This window comes from Protobothrops mucrosquamatus, unplaced genomic scaffold (genome assembly GCF_001527695.2).
Source record: "Protobothrops mucrosquamatus isolate PMUCROS unplaced genomic scaffold, P.Mucros_1.0 scaffold377, whole genome shotgun sequence".
Lineage (NCBI taxonomy): Eukaryota > Metazoa > Chordata > Lepidosauria > Squamata > Viperidae > Protobothrops > Protobothrops mucrosquamatus.
This window is the reverse complement of record NW_015386709.1, coordinates 212110-237558: the sequence shown is the minus strand read 5'-3', so window position 1 is coordinate 237558 and position 25449 is coordinate 212110. Positions and strand designations below refer to the sequence as shown.

General features: G+C 38.4%; 1 protein-coding gene across 1 annotated transcript in view; it reads left to right on the top strand.

Annotated features, from left to right (window-relative positions):
• TNR (tenascin R) overlaps positions 1 to 25449 on the top strand; it is a 123412-nt gene that overhangs the window by 31348 nt on the left and 66615 nt on the right. Inside the window, exons 3-6 of the mRNA XM_015815812.1 lie at positions 11557 to 11820; positions 17324 to 17439; positions 20452 to 20602; positions 23104 to 23373. Of these exons, the coding sequence (XP_015671298.1) occupies positions 11557 to 11820; positions 17324 to 17439; positions 20452 to 20602; positions 23104 to 23373 (801 nt within the window). The remainder of the gene's footprint in view (positions 1 to 11556; positions 11821 to 17323; positions 17440 to 20451; positions 20603 to 23103; positions 23374 to 25449) is intronic.

Genomic DNA, 25449 nt, shown 5'->3' with positions numbered 1-25449 from the left:
CCTTAGTTCTAGGTTGCTTCTCTCTTTGGTTAGCTTCCACCCGTTGCTCCTTGTCCTGCCTTCAGGTGCTTTGGAAAATAGCTTGACTCCCTCTTCTTTGTGGCAGCCCCTGAGATATTGGAACACTGCTATCATGCCACCCCTCTTCCTTCTCTTCATTAAACTAGACATACCCAATTCCAGCAACCGTTCCTTATATGTTTTAGCCTCCAGTCCCCTAATCATCTTTGTTGCTCTTCTCTGTACTCTTTCTAGAGTCTCAACATCTTTTTTACATTGTGGTGACAAAAACTGGATGCAGTATTCCAAGTGTGGCCTTGGGATACTTAGAACAGTTGTGGAAGAACAAAGGATTTTGATTCCAAACTTTAACAGTATCAAATGCACTTCTAGTACCTGGAAATCTGAATAGAATAGAATAGAATAGAATAGAATAGAATAGAATAGAATAGAATAGGACTTGGAAGGGACCTTGGAGGTCTTTTAGTCCAACCCTTTACTCAGGCAGGAAACCCTATACATTTCAGACATTTTCACTATTGAATTTCATTTTGTTACACAGCATCCAATGTTCAAGTCTGTCAAGATCCTTCTGTATCTTAAGCCTATCATCTGGAGTGTTGGCTATTCCTGCCAGCTTGGTGTTGTCTGCAAAGTTGATGAGTTCTCCATCTATCCCTTCATCCAAATAATTGATGAAGATATTGTAGAGTACTTGGCCTAAAACAGAGCCTTGGGATACCCCACTATATACTTCCTTCCATGTAGATGCAGTTCCATTGAGGACCACACGTTGAGTGTGGTTGGTCAGCCAGCTACGAATCCATCTGGTGGTGATGCTGTCTAACCCACTTCTATCTTATCAGGTAGTAGATTGTGGTCTACTTTATCAAATGCCTTACTGAAGTCCAAGTAAATTATATCCACAGTATTCTTCTGGTCCACTAATTTTGTCACTTTATCAAAGAATGTGATAAGATTTGTCTGGCATGATCTGTTTTTGACAAACCCATGTTGGCTTTTGGTTATGACTTTGTTTGCCTTTAGTGTTTGCTGATTCATTGCTTGATTATCTTTTCCAGAATCTTCCCAGGTATTGAGGTCAGGCTGATAGAGCTGTAGTTTTCTGGATCTATTTTTTTCCCTTTTTTGAAGATGGGAACTACGTCAGCTCTTTTCCAGTCCTGTGGTAGTTCCTCAGTGCTCCAGGATCTTTGAACGATATAGTTCAGTGGTTCTAAGATCACATCTGCCAGTTCCTTCAGAACCTTGGTATGTAATCCATCTGGTGCTGGTTATTTAAACTCATCTAGGATGGTCAGGTGTTCACTTACCATTTTCTTGCCTATTTTAACTTGTATTCCTCATCTGTTTTTTATGGTACTGTTTTTGATAGGTTGGACTGTTTTTTTCCTTTTGTGTAAAGACGGATGCAAAAAATGAGTTAAGCAGTTCTGTTTTCTCTCTGTTGCTTGTTACCTTTTTGCCACTTTCTCCCATTAATGGATCAATCATTTCCTTGACTTTTTTCTTTTCTTTTTTACATGTTGAAAGAAGCTTTTTTTGTTACTTTTGACGTTTGTCACAAGCCTTAGTTCATTTTGAGCCTTACCTATCAATCCGGCTCCATTGTGCACGATCATTCAACAGCTCCTCACACCTTATTTTGATGATGGAGAAATAAACCAGATCCTGGAGGGCTGTATCTTTTCATCCCCCTTTTCCTAGTTGGCCGTAAGGAGGAGAAGTTCAGAGGGGCGTAGGATAAGAGGCAAATGGTTACATTGTAATGGTTAGCGGACCCGAATGCGAATACACAAAAGGTTACTTTGTAGTGAATAGAGGAAGTGAAAGTAATAAAACCCCCATGCACATCCCCCCTCCCCCTTGGGAGTATGGCAGGATCCAGGAAAGGGTAAGAATTGGTTTTAGATCAGAGAAGATAGATAGAAAGGAAATATAACTGGATTCTGACAGTTCCCCTCTTTCCACTTTTTATACTTATCCTTTTAGTCTTTAAATATATCAGAAAGTTCTTTAGGCAGCCATGCTGATTTCTTTTGAGAGCTGTTGTTTTCTTCATTGGTATTGTGCTAGACTGGACCTTATAATCTCACTTTTCAAGGCTCTCTCTAAGTTTATTGAAATTAGCTCTCTTAAAGTCTAAGACTTTAGTTTGACTTTTTCTATTGCTTGTGTTTGCATAATGTTGAATTCCAATATTGCATGATCACTCCCCTCAAGGTTCCTGTAGCTTCGATACCTTTTGTCATTTCATCTGTTAGTGAGAATTAAGTCCCTTATGGCTGATTCCCTAGTTTCCTTCTCCACTTTTTGGAAGACAAAGTTATCTGCTAGGTTTGTCAGGAACCTGTTTGATCTTCCACTTGGTGCAGAGTTTGTGTCCCAGTTGATGTCAGGGTAATTAAAGTCCCCCATTACTATTGTGATATGCTTCCTACATACCTTAGTTAACTGACTAGCAAAAAGTTCATCTATTACCTCTGTTTGGTTGGGTGGCCTATCATATACTTCTATGGCAATGTAATATTTTTCCTCTTTTATATTGACCCAAATGCATTCAAGACAGTTTTCATCATTTTTGTGCTCTATTTCTATAGAGATGTAGTCATTTCTTATATAGAGAGCAACTCCACCTCCTCTTTTACTTGGTCTGTTTCTTTTAAATAATTTAAATCCCTCTAGCTGTATATTCCATTTGTGGGTTTCATCCCACCAAGTTTCCATAAAGGCAACAATATCATATCTGCCCTCATTTACTTCAATTTCTAATTCACGCTGTTTATTCCTCATACTCTGTGCATTGGTGTATAGCCATTTGAGTCCTTTTTGACTGGCCCTGTGTTTACTTTCTACATAACCTGTTTTGTGCCTACGTTTCTCTACTTCCTTACCACATTTGATTAGTGATCTTGTTGTCAGTCCCTGTATTTCTGATAACCAGCTAGGATTACTCAGCAGGACAAAGGTACTAACACAGAACAACACTCAACAGGCATTTTTGGAAGAGTCCTAAATGTTCTAGCTTCCTGTAGAGATGCCATGGGAAGTAGTAAACTTTTTGGTTTCAGAAGACCACTCAGATCTGGGATTTATTGTCACTACTTTGTTTTTTATGTTTTAGAACTTGCAGTAACAGAAAGGCTTTAGCTGTTGCATGACCACCATCATGGCATGTGCTATGATAAGCTCAGGCAGCTCATCAAGCCCAGGACTAAATGCTTTGCTTCTTGAGTGATTTGTGCCATTCATCAGTCAAGTAATACAGTGCCTTTGTCTCTTCTTTGTTTTCCAAAAGAGCAAGGAGGGCTGTTATCCAAAGTGCTTTTCTACTTTTGCTTTGAGGAGAAGGCTATTTAAACAATAGGAGAAAAGTGCTTTTCACATTTCTCATTTCAAATAGGGCGAGAGACCGCTCCCTTCTAACTCAAGGCAATTTCATTTTGCTAAATGAATTGTCCAAAGGGAGTGAGGCAAAAGAGGCAATGACCAGAAACAGCATCTTTCCTGCTAACGTTTTGTAGAAGTCTGCCTCTTTCCTTTTTGCAGAGGAAGATAACAGAATAACAGAGTTGGGAGGGACCTCAGAGGTTTTCTAGTCCATCCCTCTTCTTAAGCAGGAGACCCTATATCAATACAGACAAATGGCTGTCCAGTCTCTTCTTGAAAATATTCAGTGATGAAGCACCCACAATTTCTGAAGGTAAGCCTTTCCACTGAATAATTCTTCCTGTCAGGAAATTTCTCCTTAATTCTAGGTTGGAACTCTCTTTAATAATCTTCCACTCATTCTTTTTTTTTAAATAGATATTTTATTAATTTTCTATTTTTACAAACAAGTGCTTAATAGACAACGTGTTGACTGGGTCCATTAATAATTCCATGGTACATATAAGCTTATTCAAACTAAATCCAATATTACATCCAATACCTCCTGTCTTCTTCCAGTAATAAACATTTTTCCACATTAAGCAAATACAGTTCTTATTGTTATTAATAGATATATAGTTGGATATCAGCATTTACTACAGTTTTCTAATAATATCAATGATATCAGTTTATATTTTCAACCAAAACATATCTTAATTGCATTTGCACTCAATATCCATTTATTCAGTCAGTATCCTATTTTTGCTTTTTTTCAGTTTTAATTTCCCATCCATATTCAAAATATCCCAATCATTTATAGTTTCAAAACAAGTTATATTTGGCTAACCAAAAGCTTCCCTTATTCAAACTTCTTAGCATTTTCTTATTTCCCTTTTCATGCCATATGTCTTCTAATTCTTCATTTGTCTGAGTCTGACCGTTAGGTTTTTCCTTTGGGAACTCCATATTTGGATCAGCTTTCTCTAGTTTTCCTTCTATCTGGGTTGCTAGTTCCTTCTCTGTGGTTATTTTCTGGGTTTGTAGATTTAATTGTTCTTTTATCTCCTTTGTGTTATTTTTAATCTCATCATGAGCTAAGGCAACTGTTTCTTGTATTAATTTCAACATGGAGAGAATTTCTTTCTGTAATTCATCAGTATTTTCTTGGTGATATGTCAAACTAAGGCTTCTGGAGACAGATGTTAAGGGTGGTTTTTTACCATTTAGAACAAAGTATGGAACATCCATTTTATTTTTTGTAAATGGCCTTTATAGAAATCTGTTTGAAAACTTAGGAAGTTTCAGTTAATTATTATTGGAGCTCCAGATTATCCAACCAATTTATCAATCCTTTCTTAAACCTCCCCTAAGCAAATATAAGTAAAATTCAAATTTTTCTGTCCAATGAGAAATATATCCTTTCTGTCCAGGGAGAAGAAAAAACCATTAAAAGTTGTTTATCAGTCAAGATTTATAATCCAAAATATTCCATCATATCAGGCAATAGGGTATATTTCTTCTACAAGAAAATAGTTCCACAATACAGTTCTGAAAGTCAGTATTTGTATTCATAATTCAGACAGGCCAATTCTAGAATAGTTTATCATCTCTGCCACACAGATAAGCAGCCCCCAAGCCTTTTGTTTCTCATCTGCAATCTTCAAAAGTAAAAGCTTCCAAGGCCAGCCAGAGTATTATCTAAATCTGGGCTTCAAGCCAGGTTTCTTTTAGACATAATAACTTGTAGTGCTGTAAATTCACCACTTGATATCATTGACACTGTTTTCCAGTTTTTTTAAATCTAAAACTTATATTGCAGACTTTTCAAGTCTCTTTAAAAAAAAAAAAAGAAGTCTTAAAAGCATTTTTAGTCCCCAAATTTCCAAGCCGTGTGTGTGTGTGTGTAGAAGACAACCATCGGGGCCATGGGCAAGTTGCCAGGCGTGGAGCAACTCGATGCATTACGGTCAAGCACAGTTAATGGGCCCATGACGTGCTCAAGAAGCCGGGCAGAGAGGCAGGTGGTTACATAAATCGGCTCCCAGATCTCCTTTTATTCCAACTCTGATGATGTCGGCAGTTTGGCCGACGAAAGCTTAGTGACTTTTTATCTACAGGTTTGTTTCCATTAAACAGTCTGGTTATTTTATCGTGGTGTTCACTTTTCTTTTAATTTGTATTATGATGCCCAGGATTCTCATTTTTAGTATTATTAAGGATATATATATATATATAAATTCCAACTTAGTCTTGTACTTTTCTCCATTTTCCCCAAGTAATTAAATTGCCACTTTTCTTTTCTTGAGGGAGTGGGGCAGAAATTCCCCTTCCCTCTCTCATCAGGGGGAGTGCTTTGGGCAGTTTTCCAGGCCCCCAGCAGGGCGAAATTGAATGCAAAAGATGGAGCCCCGTCTTCCTGTGTCCATATCACTGCGACATCAAAAACGGAAACCATCTTCCACTCATTCTTAAGATGTCCATCAGGACATCTAGATCCATTTCAGAGGCACTACTGTTTAGCTATGTACCCCCTCTTCTATACCTGTGCATTTTGGTTTTTCTTTCCAAGGTGCAAGACCTTACTTTTCTCACCACTGAATTGCACTTGGTTGGATAGTACCCAGTGTTCAAGTCTATCAAGATCCTTCTGGATCCTGAGTCTGTCTTGAGACTATTCCCTCGATTTGGTATCATTGCAAATTTGATGAGTTCCCCTTGATCTATTTTTTTTAATGTTGGCTTTTGTTCTTTTCTAGATGTTCACAGATCTGTTGCTTGATTGTGTTTTCCAGGATTTTCCCAGGTATTGATGTCAGGCTGACTAGTCTGTAGTTTCCTGTAGCCATTTTTTCCCCTTTTTGAAGGTTGGAACTACATCAATTTTTTCCAGTCCTCTGGTAATTGGCCAGTGCTCCAGAAGCTTTGAAAGGTTTGGTTCAGTGGTTCCAAGGTCAGTGCCAACTGCTTCAGAACCCTAGGAAATAATCCATCTGATCCTGGTGATTTGAACTCATCTAGAGTAGATAGGTATTTTCTTATCATTTTCTTGCCTGTTTTGACTGGTATTCCTATTCTGTTTTCTATGGTACTGCTTTTGATAGGTTAGTCTGCTTTTTCTTTTTGTATAAAGACAGATGCAAAAAATGAATTAAGCATTCATTAAGCATGAATTTTCTCCCAGCTATCCATTACTTCCTTGCCATCTTCTCCCATTAGTGGACTGATCATTTTCTTCACTTTTTCTTGTTTTTTACATGTTGAAATAAACTTTTTTATTATTTTTGGCACTTATTGCAAGTCTTAGTTCGTTCTTACCCTTAGCTTTCCTGATCCTTATCATCCTTGCTGATTTGGGCTATTTGCTGGTATTCTGTTTTAGTTATGTGTTCCTCTTCCATTTTTTTTATATTTGTCCTTTTTGTCTCTCAGTTTATCAGATAATTCTTTATGCAACCATGTTGCTTTCATCTGAATTCCATCTCTTCTTTTGTTTGATCTGTTTCTTTTGAACAATTTAATTCTTTTTAATAGTATGTTCCAGTCATGGGTTTTATCCCACCATGTTTCAGTAATGGCAACAATGTCATACCTGTCTTCATGTACTAGGACTTCAGATTTACCCTATTTGTTCCTCATACTTTAAGTGTTAGTGTATAGGCATCTGAGTCCTTCTTGATGACCCTGCATTCATTCACATTACACAATATTTTGAGATTTATGCTTGGGGCTATGTCCTAAAGATTGGTCTCTCTCCCCTTCCAGATTTAGTTTAAAGCACTTTGGACAAGCTGAACCACTTGTTTTCCAAAAATATTCTTCCTGGTTCTTGTGAGGTGTAGCACATCATCTGCCAGAAGCTCTTCATGTAAGTACAGTAAAACCTCTGAAAGTTGACCACTCAAGGGACTAAAGGAAATTGGTGAACATACTGAGGTGGTCAACATACAGACAGCTGTACTGATGGGTACGCGTGCCTCATTTTATTGTATAGCTTTTATTAGTGAATGTCATAGGAAAACACAGGAAAATCATTCATACAATATTGTATCATACAAAATCAATACATTTACATATGACTTGTTTTCTCATGGTTTGATCATTCTTTCTGGAAAAAAAAAGAATCAATTTTTATGAAGGTAAGCAGAGAAAGCACTGTCAACACTAGCTATACCACTCAGCATACCTGGGCATTTTTCCACAGCAAATGACTTTAATGATATTATCAAATGACTGATATTTTCTTCTTTTGAAATATCTGCAATTTCTGTATTCTCCTCACTTAATTCTTCTGCTTCAGCAGTTGCTTGTAGCACTTTTCTGCTGGGTTGTACCTCAGTCAATACTGATTGAAAAATTGCTTCTGGGTCAAGTCCATTACAGATTGTCATGTTGTCATCCATTTAGACCATTAATTTAGATCATAGTCTAGGAATTTAAAGATCATGTCCCTGATCATTCCCGCAAATCATAGTCTCTTATACTTTTGAAATGCCATGTTTGAGGCAGATTTTGTATTCACAAAGGCTGGCTGGAGAACTGCTACCTCTTATTTGCAACAGCAGGAACGGTGGCCCCATTCATTCAAATATATTATTTTATGTTATATGTTGTTCCCAAAGGGAGTTCTTCCAATGAGTGGCTTGATATTCTCAATGAATGGTTCAACGTGAGATGCTTGTGGCACTCATATGATGGACAAGTGTTCTTACAAATACATCCCTTATGCATAGAAGATTAGCATGTTAAAAGGAGCTGAGTGCCCCTTTCTGCCATCCAATATTCTGGAGAATTTGGACCAACTGTGGGAGTGGACTGTTAAGTCCAGTCATCTCAATCCATGCTTGCTGCAGAAGTCCCAAGGCTAGATGCATCATGAAAGCATGTGGGAGTTCAGTCATTTGAATTCTTTACTGGTTTCTTCCCTTTGAGAGCAGTTCTGCAGCTGTCTACATACTATACAGTAAACAAAAAGCTTCACAACTTGATTTCTGCAAATCAGGCTGCTACAACACAACATCTGTTTGGTTTGCAAGTCAGTTATTATCTATATACAGAGAAAGCCATTGTTACTGTTAGAACACAGGTAGTGGCTAAACAGTACAATGATATGCCTGTTTAGTCTAAGTAATTTCCATTGAGTTTACTGCTAGGCTTTACTATTAGGCAAATGGGCATAGGATTGCTACCTAAGAAAAGAAGTAGAAGGTTCCTTCATATCACTTCAGTCTGTTATCATTTCATTCACTCCAGTTGGAATAATAGAAGTCAAGGCTGAGGTGCTACATTACAGCCTGATGATGCCAGCAAGAGCTTCAAGCCTTCCAAAAAATCTTGTCTCTATCCATATTGATGTCAGCTACCCTAGATGGGTTTTTTCCTTATGAACTAACATTTGCCTCATTGTCCCCAGCACCGCACCCCGAAGGGAAATAAGAATATATTAAACAATGCCATCATCAAACAAAGAGCACGGTCAAGTGTTTAGCAGTTAATGTGATAAAAGTAATTTCCTCTGGCTAATTAAAAAGCTTGGGTGTGTTTCTATATTGACTATGACATGTTGATAATTTTTCCTCCTACATCAGTGAGGTAGAATCATGAAGGGCAACCTCCTCTGTCTTATTGTTTACAGCTGACTGCGCATGCAGGAATTTAATATTCTCAAAGGCCCTCTGTTTATTAAAGTTAATCCTTATTGTACTAAATGATTTCTAAAGTAAAGAGAACTTACATATATTTGCATATCTCCTAAATATAGAGACAGACCCATTTTGGCTTAGCAAGCTTTTTTTGCTGTATCAATTTTATAGCCTCAGCCATGCATTTGACCTGTTTAGTTTAAGATGAAAATAAAGCTTTATCACACTTCATGTACAAGCTGGCAAGTTAAATAATACAAAGACATGAAAATTTCAATTCCACTTATTCCATATCCTAGCAAACAGCCTTTACAATATGCTAACTGATCTCTCTTAGCACCAGAACTTTCACACACAAGAATAGACAATGGTAGAAGGCCCCTCTTCCTTAATTCCAAAGATCTTCCTTCCTTCTAGTGATGCTATATTTCATACAGGTCATCTACACTTAATGACCATTCATTTAGCAACTGTTTGAAATTACAATAGCACCAAAAAAGTGTTGCAGCATCCCTGCAGTCACATTATTATAATTTGGGGGCTTGGCTACTGTCACACATTAACATCTGGATTCTCAAAATTCTGAGCTTTCACTTCAGAAAGTATGCTTTCTAATCTTCATAGCTGCCAAAGATTGCTTTAAAATGGCTTATTATCATTTTATTTGTATCTGAATCTGATGGAGAATTGTGTATGCAAGCACATCTTACCATATGGACAATTGAAGGGGAACCCATCAAATTTGCAGATGACACTAAACTAGCAGGAGTATCCAACACCCCAGAAGACAAACTCAGGATTCAAAAAGATCTTGACAAACTTGAACAATGGGCCCTATCCAACAAAATGATTTTCAATGTGGAGAAAAGTACAGTTTTACATTTAGGCAGGAAAAATCAAAGGTATAAGCAGAGATTGGGTGAGACCTGGCTTAAAAACAGTAACTGTGAGAGGGACCTTGGAATCCTAGTGGACGATCACTTGACTATGAGCAGTGTGTAGCAGCAGCCAAAAAAGCTAATACAATCCTGGGTTGTATAAACAGAGGCATAGAGTCAAGATCACGCAAAGTATTAGTACCACTTTATAAAACCCTAGTAAGACCACACCTGCAATACTGCAGCCAATTTTGGTCACCATATCACAAAAAAAGATGTTGAGAGTTTGGAAAAAATTCAGAGAAGAGGAACAAAGATGATCAAAGGCCTGGAGACTAAAACATATGAAGAATGGCTGCAGGACTTGGGTTTGGCTAGTCTAAAGAAAAGAAGAAATAGGGAAGACATGATAGCAGTGTTCCAGTATTTGAGGGGCTGCCACAAAGAAGAGGGGGTCATGTTATTCACCAGAGGGCAGGACAAGAAACAATGGTTGGAAACTGATCAAAGAGAGAAGCAACCTGGAATTAAGGAGAACTTCCTGACAGTGAGGACAATTAACCAGTGGAACAGCTTTCCTCCAGAAGTCGTGGGCGCTCCATCACTGGAGATTTTTAAGAAGAGGCTAGACAAGTCACTTGTCTGAGATGGTATAGGTTATCCTACTTAAGCAGGGGGCTGGAATAGAAGACCTCCAAGGTCCCTTCCAGCTCTATTCTATTCTATTCTATTCTATTCTATTCTATTCTATTCTATTCTATTCTATTCTATTCTATTCTATTCTACCTTTAACAAGTTGAGAGATATGAACAAGGATTGCAAAGGCAACATAGCTCAGTTTCTAAAATGCCACAAAAGGGAAAGACTGAGATAGGAACATAACTAGTCAGAAACTGATGTAGCTGTAATATTTTGAAATCCTGGAATGTTTATATACTATGTAAAAGAAAGTACGCATGTAAAAATATTGTACATATGCATATAACAAGTGGAATGCTGAAAGGGGCAAAGAAGAAACACAACTTCTGGGCCTAAAGGGATTGTCTGTTAAAAAAATTACTACAGCAAGATACAATATAATCTAAGAATTAAAAATAGCAATTCCCAAGGTCCACCTGGAAGGCCTCCCTATAAGGAGGAAACTAAGGCTTTAGGCTGCTTTGTGCAATGCATTTGTTTAGTCCAGTGTTTCTCAACCTTGACAATTTTAAGGCATGTGGACTTCAACTCCCAGAATTCCACAGCCAGCAATGCTGTGGAGTTGAAGTCCACATGCCTTAAAATTGTCAAGGTTGAGAAACACTGGTTTAGTCCATATCTAAGTGAATATTTAACAAAATAAAAATGTCCTTGCAAAGGCAATAACATCAAGAGATTTCATCAGAAAGGAGGACTTATGGTGGCTACATTAAATAAATAACTGAAGGCAAATCCTGATTGATTGTAGAAATAAGTACAAATAATGTTATCATTGTACCATTTGACTTGAAAATGCTTTCCATAGAACTGAATTCAATCCCAAGGTATAGGTGCTTAGTATCGAAATCTCAGTGAGTTGATCAAAGGGGAAGCAGATGTCAAAGAGGAGTTTGAGGAGATTGGTGAATCACGTTTGAAAATTGTCTCTCTCTCCTCCCCCCACCCTCCAGTTGCTCCTCCAGAGAGTCTGCAAGTGGCTGCAGTCAGAGACCGATCAATTGACCTGGAATGGGATGGCCCAATGGCTGTGACTGAATATGTCATTTCCTACCAGCCAGCAGTGCCAGGGGGCCTGCAGCTCCAGCAGCGAGTGCCGGGCGACTGGACCACTGTCACTCTGAAAGAGTTGGAGCCAGGACTGACATACAACATCAGCATCTATGCTGTTATCAGTGAAGTGCTCAGTGCCCCTCTTGGAGTCAAGGTAGCCACCCGTAAGTATTCTCTACTTATTCTGCACCCCAAATTGCTATTTCAGGTTTCACAATTGAGAGAAGTTTTAAAAAGAGATTTTAAGGACATCCCTTTTCATATGTTTAAAAAAATTGACGATTAATCACAAAAAAGTCTGCGTTTGAAGGTGATTGGTTGCAGATACAATGTGCTCCTATGGAACAATTGTTGAGGAATCCTGTCTTTCTCTGTCGCAAAGGAGCTATTGTTCCGTTTTGCTTTGAGAGAATGAAACACATTCTAGGCAGTTCTGTTTATTAATTATAACTGAAGAGTATAATAAAATTTAGTGATTTGAAGTCAGTTTCAACATATCTTAATTAAATCAATATAGAAAATTTTCATTCAAGAAAACATCTGTAAGAATACCAAAAAAATTAAAAAAGCTTGGTAAAATCACCAGTAAAACCAATCATCTCAGTGATTATGGGGTCCCTGGGATTTCCAAATTTCTATATCACATTTCCAAACATCCTCAGAATTTTGTTTTTCTTCCCTTATTACAACTGCTTGCCCCGGTTTCTTCCTATACATTGCTTGGTAGATATATTGAATAAGCCGGAGGGAGCTATTCCCATAAAAGCTGTCAGAGATATGTTGTATGATGGGACTTAGCCCACTTAAGTTACTGGAAAAATTGGTTTCACAAATTCTTCTGGTTCCAGAAAATATTCATGCATCCTTGCTCATGCTGAGTATTTATATGTAACCTCAAAAAATGATTTATTTAATTCCAAGTGGAACCTGGACAGTACAAACTTGGAACGGTCATGCTCTACCTGTTACAGTGGACTGATTGAAGCATTTTCCTGCCTGGCAAAAAATGATAGCTTACAGGACCCAACCAATCTGACAATGGCAACAAAGCATTACTCTTTTCTGCAGCTGACAACAGCAAGCTAATTTAGGATGACCAAATCAGAACAGACTGCTTGATGCACATAGCTTTGTCCTCCAAGTCTTCTGCTGATGTTTTTCCCTAACCCTGCATCTGTTAGCTAAAACAGCTGCCACTCTCCTTAATTATAAGCTGACTTTGCTGTGTCGTGTTTGTGGGACAGATTATGCTCTGATTCCAATCAGTTAAGGCCAAACTATATGGCTACCCATGTCAGCACGCGTGTAAGCATGTGATCAGTGGCAGTTTCAGCAGTTTCCCCTGGCATTGAGAGGAGATTCAGGCAACTCCTGAATGGAGAGAATGTTAGTAGCAGGAGCAGGATCTGCCTCTATCTGTTTTAGAGGTAATCTGCTGAGGCCATCTGCATGGCCCATATCTTTCCCAGGTTTGTGAATTAAAGTGTAGTCATATGCTGACATGAAAATAGCATATGTGGGGAAATAATGTGTGGTGTCTGTTTGTTAGTGGTAAACAAACCCAGCAGAGGCTTATGGTCTGTGTAGACCGTGAAGTGGCAGCCATATAAGAAATCATGAAATTTCTTTATGCCAGCCACTATGGCCAAAGCTTCTCTGTCAATCTGAGCGTAATTCCGCTCTGCAGATGACAGAGTCCTTGAATAGTAGGCCACAGGGACTTGTGTCCCATCAACCTTCAGGTGACTAGTACTGCTCCTACCCCATAAGAGGATGCATCACAGGCGATGCATACAGGCAATTGCTCATTAAAATGTGCTAATACAGCATTTGAAGAGAGCAAGGCCTTAACCTCATTGAAACTCCTTTCATGGACTTTAGTCCATTGCCAAGGAGCTTGTTTGTCTAAGAGCCGGTGTAGCGGCTCTGCCACTGCAGCCTTATGGGGGAGAAATGCATGATAGAAATTTAAGAGTCCCAAGAAAGCTTGCAGCTCGCTTTTGGACTTGGGACTTGGGGCCTGCTGAATTGCTTGAAGCTTGGATTCAGCATGATGGATGCTTTGAGCATCAATTCTGAATCCTAAGAATTCAGTGGAAATAACTCCAATTTTACACTTGTCTTGCTTCAGTTTCAGACCCGCTTGGTGGAAACAAAGCAAGACAGCCCTTAGTCTCTCAGCTAAGTTTAGGGATGACTCCCCGGCAATGTGGACGTCATCAAAGTAGGGACAGACCCCAGGAATACCACGGAGCGTGCGCTCCATTACACTTTGGAAGATGCCAGGGGCTACATTAACCCCAAACTGTAGTATTTTGACTTTAAAGGCTCCTCTATGTGTTACAATAGTTTGAGCCTCAGCTGCTGCTTCATCAACAGGTAGATGTTGGTAGGCCTGAGCCAAATCAAGTTTTGCAAAGAGACACCCCCCCTTGAGGGAGGCCAGAATGTGGCTTACCACAGGCACTGGATATGCATACTGTTGCAGCGCTTTGTTCAATGTACATTTATAGTCCGCGCAAATTCGGACTTCTTCATTAGCCTTTAGAGGCATCACAATGGGGGTTTCCCATGGACTAGAGTCCACAGGCTCTAAGATTCCCTGCTGGAGCAGCTTGTCCAGCTCTGCATCAATTTTGCTCTTGAGAGCAAAAGGCACCCTTCTAGGCTTAATCCTAATGGGTGTGATAGCTGGGTCTAAACGTAAAGAAATAGGAGGTCCCTTGTAGGAGCCAAGCTCTGAGCTAAACACATCAGCAAACTCCTTGCAGACTTCTGCAAGGCCTGGCGTTTGCAGGCTGTGCAGCCCAGTCACTTGGATTCCCAGGGCCTCGAACTAATTGAGTCCAATAAGACTTGTGCAATCACCCCCAACTACCACCACATCTAGTAGGCCTTCAAAGGCCTTACACTGCACCTTGAGCATAGCCTCCCCCTTTACACTGACTCTAGAATTCTGGAAGTCCTTGAGAATTAAGTTCAATGGCCTAAGTTTGACTCGAAGGCCACTACTGCTGCAAATCCCTTTGTCATGTGAAATGATCGATAGAGCGGACCCTGTGTCCAACTCCATTGACAAGGGAACCCCTTGCAACTTCACATCAATGCAAAGCTTTTTCTTAAGGGACTTGTGTGTCCCTGTCCTCAAAATGCTTCTGCGCAATGCACAGAAACCCACCCTGTGTTGGCTGGGGACCCTGGTACCTTTCTGAAGCAATTCATCACGAGGTTGAACCTTCTGGTGACCCAAACAGATGGAGGCAATGTGGCCTTGCCTGCCACATGCCCGGCAAATGGCAGAGCGGAATCTGCAGTCAGCTCACTTGTGGCGTTCTCCACACCCGAAGCACTGAGATGATGCTGGGGCCTTGTCAGGACGCTCCTTCAGCCTTCTCTCTGCTGGCTGGTGTAGCCTGTCCACATCCTCTTCAGGATCCAGTTCTGGATCTTCTTGAGTGACCTTTTGATGGACGGTCACGGTGGCTGGAGGGTTTCTGGTGAGCCGCAAAGCTTTCACAGCACCGCCCACTGCTTCTTCAGCTGCAACCTCTCTCAAGGCATCTTGGAATGAAACTTCTTCTTTGGCGAAGATCTTCTGTTGCAGCTCCCAACTCCTTAGGCCGCAAACGAATCGATCTTGCAGCCTCTCTTCCAGATCCTTGAATTTACAAGGCCTGGCCACTTGTCTTAAGGCAGCAGTAAAGTCCGCAGCAGACTCACCCGGCCTCTGGTCTCTCTGCTCGAACGCGTGCCTTCAAGCGATTACAGACAGTTTCGGCTGGAAATGTTCTTTAAGCATTTTCTTCAAATCAGCATAAGTTACTGATTCTAAAAGTGCAGGGGCCACCAGATTCTCTGCTATGTCGAACGTTTCTTATCCACAAATACACAGCAGGGTTGCCGCTTTAAGGCCCTCTTCCCTTATCTGATTGACCCTGAAGTAATTCTCCACCCGGGCTACATATGAGTTCCAGCGCTCCAGGTTAGACACATCAAAATCAGATAACCGGCCAATCTTAGACATCTTAAGCCTTACAGTCTTGTTAATGCCTTCACTGCAAGCTTGGTTTGGGGAAGGGGTCCGTTAGACGAGCTCACCTCCAGTGATGCTGTACTGGCAGGCTGAGTCACTATGCTGGACACCGACTTCCCAAGCTTCAGGACCTTCTGTGATTCCTAGATCTTCTTCTTGCCTGCAGTGATCCCACCTTCATCGCCAGTTTTGTGTTTTCGGGTCGCAGGCATTAAACAAAGACGCATGGTGAACAGCAAAGCTTTCTTTATTGACTTCTCCTTACAACCAGCAACCAGCAAAAGACGTGCAGGCCTTTTATAATGTCCAAAACCCGGACAGTGTCAGCCAATAGGAATCTGGCTGTTTTCGTGCCTTGCCCGGGACCATTTGCAACATTTCTGAGCCTGCTGAATGCTTCAGCAGGCTCAGGACACAACAATATCTACTCACAAATTTTGGTTTACAGCAGTGCTTAGGAATTAAAGTCCATTAGGGTTAAAGGTGTGTGTGGCAGGGTGGGGTGTAACATGGCCTTGTGTGAGTATGGTAACAGCCTGAATTAGAAGAATTGAAGTTTTCATATCATAGCAATCACCTCTGCTGTCAACACACCAAGCAACTGCTAAGGGTATGGTTTGGGGTGGTGATTAAAAAGTTGGTACATGTTTTAAAATTGTGTGATTGTAAGGAAAGAGAGATGATTTAAGATAATTGTAAATCAACCTTAAATATCATGCTGAAATTCATCTTTCAATGGGTGAACTGCAAGGAAAGTAGTGCACACACATACACATAGATACAGCTTTATTGGTACTGCCTGCAGCATTCATAAAGCCTTTCCAATATGTTTTTCTCTCTGAGTTTCTTGTATTAAAATGATGATAGGCAAGAGAAAAATGCCTCAACTGACATCTATTCAATTCACTTGATTAAAACCAAATAACTTCCATTCCTACAGATAGATTAACACTTTCCAGCTATAATATCATAAAGATACAACTGAAAATTTAGAAGTATGAATTAGAAGCAATTGCAGTTTTGAGCTGACAATTATGAATATACTGATCTTTCCATCAGGAAGGGCTGTGGCACTCTGCCAAATGGATTTGTCATTAGCCTGTGTATTCAGGAAAACCTGCTACTACTGAAAGAAACAAGCATAGCTCAGAAAGAAACTTATGGAGATCACTTAGTATCTTTCGCCTTATATTGATTATGCAACTAACTTTTGCATTAGTGTATCACTGACCCTAGAGCTTATTTGGGATATCATTGTGGACATAATTAATTTTCTACAAATATCCTTGATTCATGCTGAAGTGTTACTCTTGGGGAAAATTTCACTACTGTTGATAAAACTGTTCCATTTTCAATTACTTGGATTCTTTCAAGAAGTAGAGAGACTTTTCTTTGTCTTCTTATTTCCACCAGTCCCTCCCTGGGGTTGTGGACATTTAGGTTTCATACCAAAGAAACCAACATGGAGTTATGAGTACCCAGTATAAGGGTTCTAATTGTTTTATTGCAGCAGGGTGTCTCCCAGTTATGTACTTTGGACAACAAAAGAAATTTGAGGAGGATAGTTGATGTAGTGAGGAGGATAGTTAGACCTGAACTAAAGAAAGATTGTATTCCCCATCTCTGCATTCCAGAACTCTCTACTCCACGAGGACTGCAGTTCAAAACTATCACAGAGACCACTGTTGAGATGGAATGGGAACCCTTCTCTTTTCCCTTTGATGGCTGGGAGATCAGCTTCATCCCCAAGGTAATTATCTTGCCTTTGGCGATATCCTTTCATCATAAGTAGTTGTTACCACATGTAGAGAAATCTCATATTATGGTATCTTTGGTACATAGGCTCGGGGAATGTGTTATGTGTGCAGCACTAGAGGGAAGACAAAAAAAAAGTGAACAAAGACCCAGGAGAAACTTTAATGTTAATGTGCAATTTATTGAGGGTGTCATACATTAGCAGGAAAGGAGCAACTTTATTCAACTTACATTCAGTTGACACTGAAATAGTTAAAGCTTTCAAGGTTCAGCAGTAACATTTAAGTTTGAACACAAGTTCACAGGGGCATTTAGAAGGCTTAGAGTACAGATTAGAAAATGATAGAGAAGCCACGATCCCTATCAGAGAAAATGTTACTGAACTGGTAGAAGTGAGATATTTTCCAGACTTTCAATTTGGGTGGTTGATGACTTAATGCTTTTCTCTGCCTGCATGCATGATGGGATGTTGCTCAAGGACAGCCTATCATTAAGAAGAACTAACCAATTACAATGTGATGTTGAAAATCATTAGAGTTATGACTTACCTAGTTGCAATCTGTTCATGACCATAAGGATGTTTTTGCCAAAGTAACATCCAAAACACCTGGGAAATTGGATCCCACCTTTGATGGTTCCAACAGTAGAATTTAGAGTTAAGTTTCTGATTGAAGGGGTAATATCTGCTTGAAAGAGAAATTGGAAAATAGAAATTTGCTGAATCTGCATACAAGAGTGAGCCTATAAGGCTTAATCATGATTCTTCATAGTCCAGCATAAGCAAGTTGCTTGAGAAAAGAGACTGAGGGACTCTAGTCTAAACCACCAAATTGAAGATGCCATATAAAGAGCAAGATAAGGACTAAAGATGCAACAGAAAGTTTCATAGAGCAGTGATTCTTAGTAATGTAAATTGGAAGCAGTACTGTTCAGTCTTGAAGTTCTTAGGAGTCACTAGGATTTTCTTGATTATCATCTTGGAATTTCCCCCCTTTATTGGTATATTTACTCAAATATATTCCTTTTCCAGTGATATCTGCATTATTAATTTACTCACACATTCCTTAATCACAGCCAAAGTTTCACTTGGTTGTTTGTTAATAGTTCCTTCTTTCTAGAATTCTCATCAATAGAGCTAGCCTTGGTTCTATCTTTAGACAGATTAATAGAGCATCTCCCTAGAATAGATTTTATCTGGCTTATGTGACTTTTTCTCTGCATGGATCCTGTGTCCAACTCTCCTTTTTTCTCTTTGTCTTTATTCACATGACCTCATAAGATATTGCTGTTATACACCTTTCCCTGGACCAGTTAGAGCAGGGGTGTCAAATTTGCAATGTCACGTGACATGTCGTGACGTATTGCAACTTTTTTTCCATTGTTGGCAGTTTTGCTATGACGCATCTGGCCCATGGGCTGGCAGTTTGACACCCCTGAGTTGAGCCTTGAAGAGATAGGCAGAAGCATTTGAGTTGAAATACTTGACTGACAAAGTTAGGAGAGAGTGAGTCAGTGTTTTGCAAATCAACCAAAGGCAAAAGAAAAAAAGATCAGCTAGTGGAAGAAGCTGAATTGCATAAAGTAGGCCACTTTTTGCTGATGTCACATTATAGAGTGAAGATCACAGGATTGATGTTTTGGTTGTAGTTTGCTGCTGAGTGTAGTTATAAACCCCCTTCTCTGTGAAAAAGGCAGCAGCTTTTTTGATCATTACATTACTGCATGTATAGTGAAAGCCAGAATTACTCTGCTTTCTAATTCATTATATACAGTATTTGCAAAGAAAGAACTATATGTATCGTTATGTATACTGTAATTATTTTATACCACTACATTGTCACTCATAGCTGAATGATATATTTTGAATTAAATTTAATTGAATACATTATTTGGCCAAGTGTGATTAGACACACAAGGAATTTTTCACACAAATGTATTATGAAAGAACTGAACTGCAGCTCACCAGCCACTAGTGTACTGGAACTTATAAAGCAGATGCTACTTTTATTTCTTTAATAGTTTGCTACATCATTTTAATGAAATCATATTTAAAATAGCTAATAAAAGTTATATGGTAACAATGTTCTTCTGCCTCCACTCTGTTTCATGGATTCAAATTTATAGAAATTGTTTTAGTATCTACTTCTATAACAGACTTCACAATTTAAGTATTAAGTTTGAATAACAAAACTAATAAAAATTATTTATGTAAATCTCAGCTTATGGGGGCATTGAAATATACTATCATCAATAATTTTTGTAGGTTTTAGAAAGATTATCTATTTTTAAATGCTAGTGGAGGCAGGAAAACATTGAGTATATAGGCATGCTGCAGGAAATACTGAAAATTCAGCCACATATATATTGCATTTACAATAGCATAAACGTACCTACAAGCACAACAATTTATCAATCTCAGGGACAGTAATCTTCAAAAAACAGACAAAATATTAGCAAAAGATTTCTCATTTTCTCAATCTTCTATTTCTCCTTCCCTCGCTTTTTTCCTTTCTTTTTCACACATACACAGTCTCCCTTACAGTTTCTACTGTATATTCTTCCAACCTGCATATACATTTATCCCAGAGATAGGCAGTTTGGTCCAACTCTTAAGTAAATATTCACTTTATGATTTGTTAAAATTGGAACAATTGTTTTTCCCCCTCAAAATTGAAAGAAAATCCATTCTTACTATACTTATGAGCAAAAGTATACAATTTTCTATACATATTTGTCCACCTTTTAGATTTATTCATATAGGGTCATACTGTATATGCTATTTTGTGTTTTAAAAAGTGAGGAAGGTTGCAGTTGCCATCCATTATTAGAATCTATGCTACTACAGTAAATTCACTATAGCTCCCAATTTGATGGGGTGTAGAAGTTTCTCCTTCTTTACAGAGAAAGGAAGTAAATTTTAGGGCACAGAAACATGAGGTTCAGTAATGGCCATGGAGAAAATTCAAAGTTTATTCAACTTTGAATCAGGTTTTTTTAATGTCTGTAGGACAATGAAGGGGGTGTGATTGCTCAACTTCCCAGTAGTGTGACAACTTTCAATCAGACCGGCCTGAAACCAGGTGAGGAGTACACAGTCAATGTTGTAGCTCTCAAGGAACAAGCCCGAAGTTCACCCACTTCAGCCAGCGTTTCAACCTGTAAGTAACCCTAACTTACTTTTTTATGTAAGCTTGTGAATTAATATCTACCTTCTTTCCTGATGGGATAAGACTATTTAAAAAGTAATTTGTTTCAAGAAGAACCATCATGTTTAGGAACAATATACTTCTAAATACTAAATGCAGTGATAGAGAAGACTCATGCTCTATTTGTGGAACACAAGAAACACCTGTATGAGCATTGTTGGAACTGTTGTGCTGGTATGGATAGATCAACAATAAGGTTAAACAGGTTCTCACCTAGGAAGCAAGGATTTCATTTTTCTAGAAATGTTCCTTATCAACTTATTAAATATCTTCACTTAGCAAAATCTATTTTGGGGAGGGGGGAGAAAACCATGCAAATAGCTTCAACACAGGATGCATCAACAAAGCTAATTATAAAGAATTAATGAACTTTAAATCCAGGCAAAAATATGTATGCCAACTATTGCACAGCACAAGGTCTTTCATTTAAAGAAAAGAGGATGTGTTAAATATTAATTTGCAATCCTGATGGAGACCTAAGTTATCCTTTCATCATTTCAGCAAGTACATACAGACATTTATTGCACACAAACCTTTTTTTTCCGTTTACAGATGTAGCAGTGTTTGAGAACTGCTTACAGGATGTAGCTTACCAATGACATCTATAGGCCATGTGAAGCAATTTAAGAGACTTTTGGTTTAAGAGACTTTTCTGCCTAATGGTCCATAAGCAAAACCATCCCTTGCTGTGATGATAGAAGAGCTGCTAGAGAAATCATTGGTCTGATTCTCTTTATTTTCCTTTGGGTTTTGACCCTAACTTATGTTTTACAGTATGAATAAGTATAAAGGAACTTAAAATATGCTTGGTGTCAAGACAAGACCAGCAACAGGAGTTGACAGGACATTCCAGGGATACTGTACAACTGGAGTGAAAAAAAGAATCATAGGGGAAAAAATTCTAATTTTTTTTAGAGGAATGCCTCATATTGACATCTCAGTGTCTTTAGTGTTAGTGTTAATAAGGATTACAACCTTAAATGAAATTCACACCTTCTCTACATGAGTTGCTTTTTAAATTGTATCTCCAGATTGAAAAGATTCTAATCTGAAACTACTGGTTCATACAGTGGTATGACTAATTCTACTATGTCTCTATATCCTCAATGGAAAATGATTAGAGGGAAATAAAAACAGTAGAATGAATTTAAGTTATTTATATTTATTTATTTATTTTATCCCACTTTTATTATTGTTGTTACAAACAACCCAAGGTGTTGAACATATCCAATACATTCTTCCTCCTCCTATTTTCCCCATAACAACAAACCTGTGAGATAAGTTGCGTTGAGAGAGAGTGACTGGCTCAAAGTCAACCAGCTGTCTTTCATGGTTAAGGCGGGATTTGAATTCATGGTCTCCTGTTTTCTGGCCTGGGGCCTTAACCACTAGACCAAACTGGTTCTTTCTATATATAAGTTGGCTTCTTTGTCTGTATGTGAAATTCTAAGTACAGTTCTAATGGATACACCTAACAAATAGTTGGTGCCATTTGCCTCAACCTCAATCTACACAAAGTTTAAAAAACTATTGTAACTAAAGCTTTGTTACTATTAGAGGACTGTAACAATTTTACACAGAATTCTTTCTTAACTTCCATGTCTTTACCTTCCTGGTTTTAATCTTTCTTGGCACCTTTGACCACTTTTTTCCCTTCTGTTTCATATAAAAATTTTAGGATCACCAACCATACCTAAAAGTTTTCAAGTACGTTCCTTGGCTAATAAGAAGCCATAGTTCTCAACAATATACTACTTCTGCATTTATGCATTGTGAAACACTACAGTGAATATATGCAGACTTTCTTCGGGTAAGGATATGTCAGTTAGCATCAATCGAATCTATTTTCCTGCTTACTTTAAAGGCAGTTTTCTGTTCTCACAAAGTTATGTCAAGATTTTGAATAAATTATCTGGATATACATTCTCTGAACCATTTAAATACAAAAGTAAAAGTTGCAAAGTTGTCACTGCTCTTTATTTTTCTTTTTACTCTGTGTGAGGTTCTTCTGGGAATAAGAAGTAACTTGTCAATGAATATAGATTGCTTCTTCTAATACTCAAATCTTAACCTCTTTTTTCAATTGTAATTTCTTTTCTATTATATATATATATATATATACACACACACATGCATACATACACACACAGATTAATAAAGAACAGAAGTAGGAAAGAAAGAAAACAAAAAGCAAAAGTGAAGAAAGGATAAAAAGAAAAAATAGAAGAAACGTCTGATTTCCTTTGAAATAAGTATAAGTATCATTACCCAAAAAAACTATTGGTAATATGTTTTCTGTTATTATTTTTTTCTAATCATCAAAACCACAAATTATAAATGCATTTTTTCTGTTTCATGCAAAATGTTTATAAGCCCTAAATGTAGATTGTTTTCCTTTGATCAAAGAAATTAATTCCTTCTTTTCTATTTGTTCATGGACTTAATGTCTCCAGTAATTGATGGGCCCACTCAGATTTTGGTTCGTGATATTTCTGACACTGTGGCTTTCGTTGAATGGTCTCCACCCCGGGCTAAAGTGGACTATATTCTACTGAAATATGGCCTAGAGAATGAGGAAGGAGGAAAGACCACTTTCCGGTTGCAGCCTCCACTGAGGCAGTATTCCATGCAAGCTTTACGACCTGGTTCCCCATACGAAGTTTCTATCTCAGCTCTCCGTGGTGCTAATGAGAGCGATGCTGCAATCACCCACTTTGTAACAGGTAAGACCCAGTATTAGTTGAACATTTCATTGCTGCTACACTGGCCTTATGCTTTCTTCCTCAGTACAGTGGAGGAAGAGTCATACTTTTAGTGTTAGAGTTATATTTTTGCATTTAGAAGGATCTGGGGACAAGTGCTAGCATTTCTACCTAAAAAAATCTCTCAGGCTTATCAAAATCAATCTCTACTTGAGATCCATTTATTGAAATAAGTAGATTAAAATAATAAGCACGTGTCCTTATGAAGGTAGGCTGTCAAAGGACATGTCTAAGGTTCCAAAGCTTTTGTCTTAAAGAGGCAGTGTGAAATAGCATTCCAGATTTCCTCCCCTTTTATTCCAACTACTGATAAGTAAAAGCAGTCTGCTTTCTTGCTTGAAATTACTTACTTAATTTAATAACTTACTTAAATTACTTGCTTTGCAGGTACATTTGCAAGTGTGAGAGTATTTTTTCTGAATTCCCACTTTCATCTCTACTCAACTTTAAACTTGTATATATGTACAAGTAGTGGTACAAGCTTAATATTTGTTAATTTCAATTCTATCCCTACCTACTCTTAATTCTAGGTTCAGAAAGAACTTACAATATTAGTAGCAATTGGCTTTGGTCCAGCTGATGATCATCTGATAATTAAAACTTTAGAGCTGCTTTCTTTTGTCATACTTCAGTCCCAGTAAGGGTCTCTGCAATAGGTTTCCTCCTCCTCCTCCTCCTCCTCCTCCTCTTCTTCTTCTTCTTCTTCTTCTTCTTCTTCTTCTTCTTCTTCTTCTTCTTCTTCTTCTTCTTCTTCTTCTTCTTCTTCTTCTTCTTCTTCTTTCTTCTTCTTCTTCTTCTTCTTCTTCTTCTTCTTCTTCTTCCTCTTCCTCTTCCTCTTCCACTTCCTGAAAAAGCTAATGAGCTTTGATCAGTGAAAATATTGCCTGATCCCTATAAGGATCACTAGCCTATTTCCCTATTGAAACCAACGATCCATCTGAACATATTGTCTAAATCTACATTATCTGCCAGCTTTCAACCCCATTTCTAACTTTCTTTTTTTGAGAAGTCTTCACTGAATATTTTAAGACTACTTCCTTTGCCAACCCATCTGCAGCCTTCTGTTTCTTCTATGGGAATCTAATTGAACCTTTGCTCTTACCAGCAAAGCGAGCACAGTTTGCTCAGTTTGGGGTCTGCATCAATTAATGGTTCTAAAAAGAACCAATGAGAAACTGTAAGCAAAAGCAGGCTCAGCTCGCAGGCATGTGGCATCATTATTCTACAGGCATGCTAAGTACTTTGGCACTTACTGAATAGCCTCCTTTTGGTCCTCCCACTTTTATCATAGCAGCAGAGAAACGCCATTCTTTTCAGTTAGAAAAATAATGTGAAATTAAAAATCATTAATTCCAAAAGAACCTAGCTCACAAAGGAAGCATAGGGAGAGAGGATAGAGTATTGGGTTGAAAGAGAAGCATTACACCAGGATCTCTGTCCGACCTAGTAATAAATGTATTGTACATTCTAGTATCATATTCAAGAACTTAGAACAGGGTTTTATTTTAGTCAACACTATAGTCATCTAGCAAGTTTAATTTACAACTCCATAAAGGAGGAAAGCAGAGTTTGGAACTGTTTTATGGCTTAGATATTGCCTGTCATAAAGATTTCAGATGAATACTAGAGATTTGTATGATCTCTGTGATAATATTGTGCTGACTGGACTTAAGAGAAAGGGGGATATGCATCTATCGATTTGCTGAGGTTTTCATTCTTAGACTTTCTTTGGTGAGATGTCATAATCAAAACAATAAATAAAGTAGCAAAACTATTGCATGATGTGTTTGCCACTATTGCTTCACACAGTCCAAGATGTTCTTATTTCGCTTTCAGTACCCAAAATGTGGCATGGCAACCCTCAGAATGTTAGGGAAGGATAGCACAAAATGATACATTCAGGTCAATTATTCTTCCACAAGGATGGCTGTGAATAATTTCTTTCAAAGATAGCTTGAACTCTTCCAGACCACTTTTTCCATCTCCAAACTACACTGAATGCAATTTAAAATATACCTGAGATTCAGCCAAGCCTTT